The sequence below is a fragment of the Lepidothrix coronata genome, unplaced genomic scaffold, assembly GCF_001604755.1.
Source record: "Lepidothrix coronata isolate B3197 unplaced genomic scaffold, Lepidothrix_coronata-1.0 Scaffold2, whole genome shotgun sequence".
Classification (NCBI taxonomy): Eukaryota; Metazoa; Chordata; class Aves; order Passeriformes; family Pipridae; genus Lepidothrix; species Lepidothrix coronata.
The window spans coordinates 931,104-941,767 of record NW_016690182.1 but is presented as its reverse complement, the minus strand read 5'-3'; the positions used below and the strand labels follow the sequence as shown (position 1 = coordinate 941,767).

At 49.3% G+C, this 10,664-nt stretch overlaps 1 protein-coding gene across 9 annotated transcripts in view; it reads right to left on the bottom strand.

The window, feature by feature from the left end:
• Positions 1-930: 930 nt before the first annotated feature.
• Positions 931-10,664, bottom strand: part of PASD1 (PAS domain containing 1) — a 99,429-nt gene continuing 89,695 nt past the window's right edge. For 8 of the 9 annotated variants that reach the window (XM_017817196.1, XM_017817174.1, XM_017817164.1 and 5 more), the window contains 10 exons: positions 10,558-10,639; positions 8,874-8,997; positions 7,992-8,101; positions 7,437-7,523; positions 6,392-6,550; positions 5,692-5,895; positions 4,631-4,839; positions 3,629-3,721; positions 2,944-3,151; positions 931-1,703 (listed from right to left, as the gene is read on the bottom strand). In XM_017817196.1, the coding sequence (XP_017672685.1) occupies positions 1,533-1,703; positions 2,944-3,151; positions 3,629-3,721; positions 4,631-4,839; positions 5,692-5,895; positions 6,392-6,550; positions 7,437-7,523; positions 7,992-8,101; positions 8,874-8,997; positions 10,558-10,639 (1,447 nt within the window). In that variant the 3' untranslated portion in view covers positions 931-1,532. The remainder of the gene's footprint in view (positions 1,704-2,943; positions 3,152-3,628; positions 3,722-4,630; positions 4,840-5,691; positions 5,896-6,391; positions 6,551-7,436; positions 7,524-7,991; positions 8,102-8,873; positions 8,998-10,557; positions 10,640-10,664) is intronic. The other variant, XM_017817224.1, reaches the window with a different exon arrangement.

Sequence of the window (10,664 nt, the reverse complement as noted above, 5' to 3'; positions counted from 1 at the left end):
GCAAGTGAGCCAGCTACAGACATACAGCTACAGCTACAGATATTTAGATAGAGCTATAGACAGATCTGTGCTTATGGCATTGGAGAGCTCAAGGTACCATTAGCTGCAGCTATTGCTTTGACACGTTCCCCTTTTTCTTGAAACACAGGGCTGCTTGTGCCAAAGGCTGTTCCACCAGTAACACCAGTAACAGTGTCCACCTGCTGCAGTGCTACAAAGAGCCAAGCAAGCAGCTTGCACAAGATAGAAAAGGAAACAAATGCCAAAAAAAAGGCAAAAAAAAAGCACGGTTTGCTTGGTTTTGACATTACAAACTAACCCCTCCCTAAACTTTGCTCTGACTGTCACGTGGACCTTTACTGCTAGATGGACTTGGTCCTAACTAATCATTATTTTGCAAAGTAATGGCCTAACCCATCTCCTGCCTCTGGCCTCTAACAGTGCCCATAGGTAGTACTCAGCTACTAACGCCTCAAAAATGTACATTTTCATTTTTCCTTTGGAAAGACACAAACAGTAGGGACACTTAACTATAGACCCACTGAGGAATAAACTTGTTTTTCAATTCATAAATATAAACTTATAGTTAAAAAGTGACAATTTACAAAAATACAATTTATTGCTGACCCTATGGGCTTGTAACATCGCTTGTGTTGTGATCATACATTTTGGGTGTGCCAAATTGAAACATGACCTAGCAAAACCAGAAAGTTTGCTGTCATATGCCAGTCTATGCATGTTTGTTTGTTTTTATGTATAGGAACATACACAACTACGTCACTCTAAATGAAACAAAAACAACAGAAAAAGAAGGAGTAAGGATTCTTTGTCTGTAACCTGAAAAATATTCGGCTACAAGGAGTAAAAACCCTATAAATTTCTATGCACTTGTTAACCAAAAATAAAACATGACAAATATTGTACTAGCTGCGATGTGAGCTGGTATAACAGTAAGAAATTCAGGCAAAAGTGGTGTTATGTAAATTAGCAGCATTATCCAATCTCCTGGAAAACAAAAAACTGTGGGACTGAGGTATAGAAAAAAGGGGACAAAAAATCCACAATGGACCTACTACAGCAAAACGAGTTATGTACACGGTAATCCAACGGCGTCCTGTGGACCAGTACAGTCTGTCTATGTGCTTCAAATGCTGGGCTTAAATTCACAGTGACTTTCAGCACTGAAGTCCTGAATGGAAAAGGGTTTCTCCATTGCAAACCAAGCTTCGAGGCGACCTGATAACTGACCTCCCTGCAGCCAGAAAGCCACTGCCTCCAGTTGCACCACGGTGCTAGGCCAGGGCACAAACAGCTGCCAGAGCAGCATTATGGACTGGCTGCATGGAAATCCCAACGGATAGGGTGTTCCTGGAGCCATCCATCCCCACTGGGGACTGTTCCTCCAGCCACCACCTTCCCACAGAGCCCGACCTCACCCGTCCCGTGCTCCAACGGCACCGCGCTCTCCCCTGCGTGCGCCCGGGGTGCTGAGCGGCTGCAGCCACGTGGTCCCTGCCTCCCAGAGCCAACGTTCAGGGCAGCTGCATCTCGGGCAGGTCAGGCAGGTTGCAGGGCTGGCCCTGCGTGTGGTGGCTCTGCTGCTGTGGGTGGAGGAAGTAGCTCAGGGGGTTCTGCTGTGGAGCGTGGGGTGGCTGGAAGATGCGCTGCGTTGGACCCCCAGGCACCAGCTCAGGACCTTGCATCTGTTGGGAGACACAAATCTGAGAGATCAGACCTGCCCCATCATCCAGCCACTCCCTCTCTTGCTGCAGGGCCAGTGCTGAGACTCATACCCAGGAGTGTGTGTATGAAATCCTAAAGGTAACCTCTACCCACTGAGGGTACAAGTTTTATCCCTTGGGATGCTGCTGCTGTCAGCACAACTAACAATGACAGACAGTACGGAGGGGAAGCAGAACCCATCTGTCCTACCATCCCCATGGAGGGCCCAGCAGGAATGGAGACCTTCAGAAGCTACTTAGATGCATGGTAAAATGTGCAGGATGTGCAACTTTCATATTCCATGGGAAGGACCTTCAGGCAAGCAACGAAGAGGTTGTAGAGTGACTTCAGCCATGTACCACCCTGTGGCCAGTATCCCAAAGACGGGGACTTACTGCTTAACCCGCTATGAAAGGCATTGTGATACCAAAGTCTGGTTTTCTGTTGCCCTGGAGCTACTTATCTGTCCCAGCATCATCATTCTGCCATCCCTACTGCTGGTCCTCTGGACCTCAGTGCAGCCCATGAGGACACGTACCCAAAGTAGGGATGGCTCATGCCCACATTTGCTGACAACAACAATTCACTTCTCACTATAAATCCAGTCCTGCTGTGTGGCTGCTTTCAGCTCCTGCTGCTTTCTTTTCTACCATCTTTGCCTGGAGGACTTACTTCTGCCAACCAGGCAAGGCTGGGAGAGTGTGTTAATAATTAATGACTAGTTTCAACAACCCCTCTCCTTGGCAGCATCACTGGTTCAGCATACACTGATGAAAACTGTGTTGAAAAACCAAAATCACCTCCAGAGATCTGTGTTGTGAAATACCCATTTATTAAAACAGAAGCCATGATAGCAGCTGGTAAAAACCTTGCCCTGTTGAGACATAACAGTAAGAGGCATGTTTTAAAAACAGCTTCTCTCTTATCATGTTTCATGTGTACAGTAAGCTTCCCACCAGAGCTCCTCTGTATGAAAAGCTGTGTTTTAAAAACTGAACACTAGGTGATAACTGAGTGTGTGGGAAAATAACGGCCTTGAGCAGGTGCAGTCAGCCTAGAAAGGCTGAGCACGGGGCTATGTGCAGATACAACGGGAATGGAGGATGTGCAAGTGCACTGATCAAGTTTGATCAGGCAAGTAAGCCCCATTCCTTCAAAAAAAAACCCCCAACTGACCCCAAAGCCATCCCTGTGCCTCCTCAGAAACCTGTGCCCCAGTACCTGAAGGTAGAGACGGTGCTGCGGAACCTGCTGCTGTGGCCACTGGTGGAGATGAACCGGTGTGTTGGCCTGGTGGGATGTGAAGCTGGTGTGTGGGATCATCAGAGATGGGGAGAAAATGGGCGATGGGGCTGGAGGTCGGACGGTGCTACCGGTGACTGGCTGTACCTGTACTGGGGGAGGCAGGGTCTGCTGCTCCGCAACGAATCTGCCACGAGGAGGAAAATCAGGTGTAAGAACTCAAACCCAGACCTACCACTAGAATAGGCACTGGGGAGTCCAGGTGGTGCAGGAACCAGACTGGAGCAGGGATTGTCAAACCACAGAGACCCTGGTAACAACAGGCCCCAGATTTCCCCCTCCCCACCAAACACGGACTGGAAATGCAGAAAATGAAGGTTTTTAAGGCTGTACATCTCCATGTCTTGGTTAGGCATTTTATGATTTGCAAAAGCCAGAGAACGGTTGATTCTTTTTTTCCAAAGCACTTTATTTATCATAAAGCTTTTTGTAGTTAAAAAATATTCTCATTACTTTTTCTCCTAACCAGTTGAACTTTTGCTTCATTTCAGACTGAGACTGTTCGTGTTTGCGTGATCGGGTACAAGTTTTGCCAAGTTATTTTTAATGCCATAAAGTCCCCTGCTAAAACACTGCAGGAAAACAAGGGCCAGCAAAGACTCACTTTCCTTGCTGCCTGCTGGCACTGCTCTGCACAGCCTGGCCACTGCTGTTGGCTGCAGGCATCATGGCTTGGATGGATTGATCCAACAGCATCCTGCAGTGGAACAAAACAGAGGATGGTCAGGGAAGAGAGAGGTTCAAGCTCCTGTCAGTCTCTAGAAACAAATCCCCGAAAATTCTCCATGAAAGCAGGCAAACCACCGCCTTGAAAACTAGCTAATGGAACAGGATGCTTCTTATCACATCACATCTCTCCTATGGAGACAGGCTGAGAGAGTTGGGGTTGTTCAGCCTGGAGAAGAGAAGGCTCCAGGGAGACTTTTGAGCCCCTTCCAGTGCCTGAAGGGGCTTTCTACAAAGGCATATAGTGACAGGACAAGGGGAGAATGGCTTTAAATTGACAAAGGGCAAGGTTAGATTAGATCTTAGGAAGAAATTCTTCCCTGTGAGAGTGGTGAAGCCCTACAAAACTGTGGCTGCCCCACCCCTGAAAGTGTTCAAGGCCAGACTGGACAGGGCTCTGACCCACCTGGTCTAGTGCAAGGTGTCCCTGCCATGGCATAAGGGTCCCTACATGCTCTTTAAGATCCCTCTCAACCCAAACCTTTCTGTGATTATATGATTCTAATGGACTTGCAGAGGTGAGCTGAAATTTGCTCACATTTTTCATGTGAGAAATACATTTTATAGATGATGAGACCTCTATGGTTTATCCTGTTTCCTTAAACAATATTTTGGAACAGCTGGATCTTGTAGGCCCTGTCTCTCTGAAAGGTAGTTGAATAGTTTGGGACAGTCATATATGTTTTATATGATGTTTCCAGCAGCATATAAAAAAAAAGGCATTGCCATAGCACTTGTCCTGCCTGGAGAAAAGGCACTCTAGAGCTTCAGAACAGGCAAGACACAGGTTTGGGAAAGATTAGTTTTTCCTGTTTACTCCTCTAACAGCAGCAGATGTCCCAAGCTTACTGAGCTACTTGGAAGGCAGGGCTGTGGGTACCTGAGGCTCCTGTCCTGGCTGTACTCAGACTGTGGTTGCCTCTCGCTGCTGTCAGGCGGCATCTGTGCAGCCACTGCAATGGGGTGTGTTTGTGAGAACACCATGGGGTTGTTGTAGAGGGGCACTGAAATGCTTGCCTGCCCTGGCAGACACGCTTGCTGGCCTTGGCTTCCTCTCATTAGGTGCTGCTGCTGCTGCTGCTGCTGTACCTGAAACAGAGATACCCATGTAAGTTTTAAAGCTCCCTAACAGAAGGCTAAAATAAGTGCTTACAGTGTGCAGATGGAAAAAGGGGAAGGAACAATAGGACATTGTTCCTGAACACAGCAGTAGAAACAGCGTATCTTTTCAGGACAGCCAACCCATTGGCATTTATTGTCCCTGCAGGGCAGGTGCTGGCATTGCCAGCAGCAGAGACAGACAGTCCCTTGAGAAATCAGAGTACAAAAGGATTGAGGGGGAGGAGAACAGCTTAAGAGGGGAAGTGTAAATTCAAAGTCCCCAAGGAAAGCTTCTCATCTGTCCTTTAGAGCAGCAAAAAGAGCTCAAAAAGCCTTTTTTGCTTTTGGAGAATTCAAGTCTTTCTCGAGGAGAAGTGACCATCTTAATAGTGGATTTAGGTCTAGGGATGACAAAACTGTTTTTCAAACCTGCTTTCCAAGACTCTTCAGGCTGAGGAAAACCAATCTTTCGAAACGATGCCTACGTTCCTGTGTTGTGAAGCCACAACTCTCAGTGGCTACAAACGAGCATTGTGTTGCAATCATGAACACAAGTGACTGAGAGCCCACACTTCCCACTCAGTTCCTCCCCAGGGTCACCAGGAGGGCCCAGCAGTCCCCGAGTTCAAATGCTTTTCAGCTACCTGGCTTTTACTTTTACTGTTGAACGACATTATTCACAACTGACTCTCAACACAGATTCTGTAATGCCAGCAACGCCGAAAAACCAACACAGAGGGGATGCACGGGACCGTGAGGGGGAGGGCAAATATTTAAAAGGCAGGTAAATATTTAAAAGCCAGGAATGGGAATGATGAAGACAAGGAAGCAGGCAGTGACCTGGGTGGCCGTGCTGTGGGGGTCCCTGAGGAACTGGCGCGGTGAGGGCAGGTGGGTGCTGCAGTAGTGCTTCGTCCCCACGAGGCCTGGCTGTTGTGACTTCTTGGCTGTGCTCTGCCTGGGTGTCCCCTGGGGCGGTGGCCTCCTGGGGCTCAGGTGCTGCACGTTGTTAAAGACGACAGGGATTGGCTGCTGCATCAGCATCTTTAAGTAAAAGAGACACATGAGTTGTTGGTGGTACTGCCTGGGAAACATAACACTGCAGCAGCAGCATCTCTACATCCGGGGGCAAAGTGAACCAGGAGTAACAGAAAATCAAATGTTAGCTTGGGTCAAATATTTATTCAGAGCCATGACCATTCCAGATCCATTGTGTTTGCTGTTTTTCAGGAGTGGCACAAAGGATCCAGCAGCACTGATCAGATACTGAACCACCAAGGTTTTTTGTACAGAGAGGACTTGGGATTAATTTGGGATTGCTTTTTCTGTAAATCATGAATATTACTGATTCAATACTTAGCCACGTACTGACGTCACTCAGCTCTCGGGAGACACCACTCCCACACCTGAGACCAAATTACCAATTTGTCCAGAGTTCATTTCCTAATGCTTTCGCCACAGACAATTATGTTACTGATCTGTGTGCTCAAAGGAAAAGCAAATGGTTGGTGAGTTTGGGAGTCCCTGGGACAGTAAGTACCTGCAGGTTGGAGTCCTGCACTAACTGGAGCTGCTCCTTGATGACGTGGAGTTCTTCTTGCTGAGTCTTGATGTCAGCTTGCAGTATGCGAGTCCTCTCCTCCAGCTGCTCTTTCAGCTGATGCATCATCCCCAGCTGGGTCGGGAAGTGGTACACGGGCTGCAGATAACAGAGAAAAAAGGATCACAGGGTAGGACCAGTCTGCTACTCACATTCATACGTGATGTTGGCTTCAGAAAAATGACTGCTTTTCAGTTTTTGCTGTAGAAAAGATGGTGCTGACAAAAAATGGCAATTGCATATTTAAACAAAGTACCGCTGTAGTTCCAGAGCGGGAACACATCTGGTTCACACTCAGTGCCTCCCTCCAGGTGTTGGTCTATTAAATTTCTGTGTTTATACACGGGTAACACCCTGCTGGTTTTGGGCCACCGCATCCAAACCCTTGCTACACCTCCTGGCTGGGCTTTCAGTTGTGCTGCTAATGGTATTTGTCAAATGTCAGGCCCAAGTTACACTGCAATCCCACCTGGGGGTCCATCCTTCACACCTATGCTGGCCATCTTCAATTCCTGTTTTATAGTCTGAACATGTACTACACTGACATCAAAGCTCTGTGAGGATGGATCTCACTGTTATGATTTATGACTCCCACATTTTTCTTGTGGTGTTTGTTTTTTCTTTTCCTGGCCTAACTCAAATCTTTCATGGCATCCCCAGGGGAATAAAACTTCATCATTGTATCAGCCTGTAATTAGCTGCTACAGATTCAGGGAGGAGCCTTCAGCAGCCTCCAATGCTTTTGACAAGTATAAAACTTCTACACTACTTCCTTGGGTGTCCCATCTGCTCTGTCTGCTCACTGAAATAAGTCGTTGCAATAATTTGGTTTCAGGTAAATCTTAGTAACAGCAACAGAAAGAGCACAGAAACCTCGTCCCTGCTCTGAGACGAGCAAGCAAGGAGGTGGGTAGTGAATCAGAGCCACCAAGGCTGCCCCAGTGACTGGTCACACCACTGCACTTAATAAAGATAAACCACGTACCATCACAGGGTGCTGGGAGGGGACTGCCAGCTGAGCCACAGGGTGCTGAGGGAGGTGTTCACCAGGGGCTTGAGGAGTGGCTATGGCCTAGAAATGAAAACTTTGCCTTACTGTAGGTCCATAGCACCTCCAGCACAGAGCTGGTGCTGTACCTGCCCATACCAGGGATGAACAAGTGCAGGGAATTAGATAACTCCATGTGCAGGTCTGAGAATCACTCTGAAGGGAGAATTTAAGCTCCTGCATGCCCCTGCTAATTGCAAGTCCTCAGTGTCAGCATCCATTTTGGATAAAGGCCATTTCATGTGTACAAACCCCAAGAAAAACAGGCTGGTGGCATGAGAAGCCATTTAGCCTGGAGGAGCAAAATGAATCCTGAAAGGAGGAAGCAGAGGAGCCTCTGGCATCCCTCCACTGGCTCTGCCAGCCAGTGCTGCTCCCCACAGCCCTGAGAAATCCCAGCACACTCAGAGTGGGGGATCCAGCATCTTTGAGGGAGAGATCAAGGTTTCTTTAACAGCCCCAGAAAGGCTTTTCCTTGTCAGGACCACTGACCTGAGTGCTTCCGACTGATGCCAGCCGCAGGGCTGCCTTCTCTGCCTGACCCCCGGGCACTGACGGCCGGGTGGGAGTGCTGGTGTCTGTGCGCCGCATGGATGACGTGGCTGGAAAAGAGACAGTTCACCATGATACAGCAGCCCTGTGCCTGGGTACCCTGGCTGAGCCTGAGCTCTGCGTACACGGATGAACAGTGACCCAAGCGCTGCCAAAGCGGGTTCCCAAACGGCCCCTCTGTCGTCCCTCTGGTTTCCTGCCCGACTCATTCTGATGCCAACCCCACGTCTCAGCCTGCCCTCCGCGGGTGTCTCCACATGAGATTCCCACTCTCCCCATGGCAAGTATTTCAACAAAAGTCTCCTGAGTTGTTTCCTACACACAGCCCTGCATGGGCACTGTGGTTACCTCACTGTCACTCCCAGGGCAGGGGTGGCACTCGCAGAAGCTGGGATGAAGCTGCCAGCAAGGCAGGCATCCTTCTGAGCTCCTTCTGCAGGGATTAGCAGCAAACACCCCATAATAAAATTATGTTATACATAAAAGTTTTGTCAGTAAGATTCGGGGCTCAGTCAAGCTAGTGAGCCACCTCCTGTCCTCTGAGCCACAGCAAACAGCCGTGACCCTCAGCCGGTGACAAACTGGGGGAAAACTGCTCTCACACCAGAAGTGGGCTAAGAGGGAGGAGGCAGCATGTCGCCGTGGCTCTGTTGCTGCACCGTAACCTTTTATGACACGGTATGTCGGTCCCAGTGCTGAGCATTTCCCTCCCACCCCGGCTCGGTCACCTCCAGCAGAACCTCAGTATTTTGGAGGCTGCTCTGCCCTCCAGCCCACTCCTTGCCCCCATGCTGGGCTGTCCCCGGCCGCGCTGGCACCTACACGTGGAGTCGGAGAGGGCGGTGTGCGAGGAGCGCCGGGAGCTGTGGGATGACAGTGACACTCCCTCCCGGCTGGCATCCTGGCTGCTGCCGCACTGCCCCACGTCCAGGTAGCTGCTGTGGCTCTGCGGGGAGCGAAGCACAAGCGGTGAGATGGTCGGGGGGGTGTGTGTGGGGTGTGGCACTGGAGGGGAACTCCACCTCCCTGACCATTTGTTTGCAGAGAAAAACAACCGGCTGGGTGTGCAGCACCAAATCCTGCTCACTCTGTTCACCCTAAAGCCTTCAGGTAGACACGACCTTCAGAATCATGCCCGAGGCACCCCGGCTTGGGGAGGTGCCTGGGACACCCATCTGATGACAGTGAGCAGCAGTGGAAGGGACACACCACGTGTCAGGCAAATGCCATGGGGATTCCTGCCCGTGTCCCCTGCTCCAGGGTGCCACCCTCCTGCTTCCCTGCCCACAGAGCTGTGGGCAAAAGGAAATAAGCTTTTATAGTCAGCTCCCTTCTGCCGGATTTCTTCAGGAATGTCACAGCTGGTTGGCTGTGGCACACTGGGGTGTGGTGGCAGGGGGGAATGAGAGAAGGCAGCCCGAGGGGCTGGCTGGGGAATGGTTTTATCCATTGCAGAGATGGAGAGAGATGACCTGGAAGATATGTGGAGCAGTGGCATGGGGACATCAGCTGCAGCCCCAGGAGAACCTACAGCAAACGTCTCCTGAGGGGGACAGGTACAGGGTGATGCTGGGAGCTGTAACCCCACTTGCTGCTCCCTGGGGAGCAGTGGCTCCCAGCAGGCTGTTCTGGGCAGGAACCAGGCAGCACATGCACAGAGGGGAACAGCCTGACCTCCCATAGAGTAAAGTTTGAAGAGCAATGAAGCTAATGGAATGATAACTGCACAACAACCCACTTGAAATTACTTTGGTGGTCTTATCTGTAAACTACTGAGAGGAAGAACTTAAAAGTAATTAAAATTACCTTGTCAACTGGGCAGGTGTGTTGACATGCCAGACTGATTCAAGCCACCGAAATTAATGCCCTGGTCACAATCCTACACCTGATGCAATCCAACAGTAGAACTAAAATCTGGGATAAGTGTTTTCCCTTCGCTTCCAATCTTCATCTGATTATCAGTGACAACTTGGCACTAGCAAAACAGGTACCCTGTAATATTGCCCTGCACTTGGATCCTCTGCACCTTACTAAGGGTGACAGGTACAGCAATCTAACCTCCATCTCCAGCTCTGCTTTTCTGCTTCTGAGCTAGGGAGGTTTAACCTGTTGTTTGTGTAATGGTCTCAGAAAGATAACAAGGAGCAGAACAGAGAAATTGAACTGCTGAATTTGCAGTTATTATGGAATCAGAGAATGCTCTGAGTGGGAAGGGACCTTAAAGATCATCTAGTTCCAATCCCTCTGCTAAGGGCAGGGACACCTTCCACTAAGACCAGGTTGCTCAAAGCTCATCCAGCCTGCCTTGAGCCAACTTGGGCAGCTTAGAGCTATGCAGAGGAAAACTTCTCAGGATCTGCCTGAGTCATAACCCAGCTGAAGGCTTGGAACAAAATGGGAATAAAAAAAAAAGGAGAAGCAATAACAGGTATTTTCCTAAGATTGGTAAGTGACTACTCGGTTTGGTTTAAACACCTTCTTACTCAATTGTGAAGGGACACGGTACCTTTAGGGAAGAGGATGCCAGTTCAATTGATGACTCTTCAAGGCCAAGATCTCGCCTCCTCTCAGCCCGAACTTCTGCATAACTAAAAAACCCAAAAAAACCAAAAC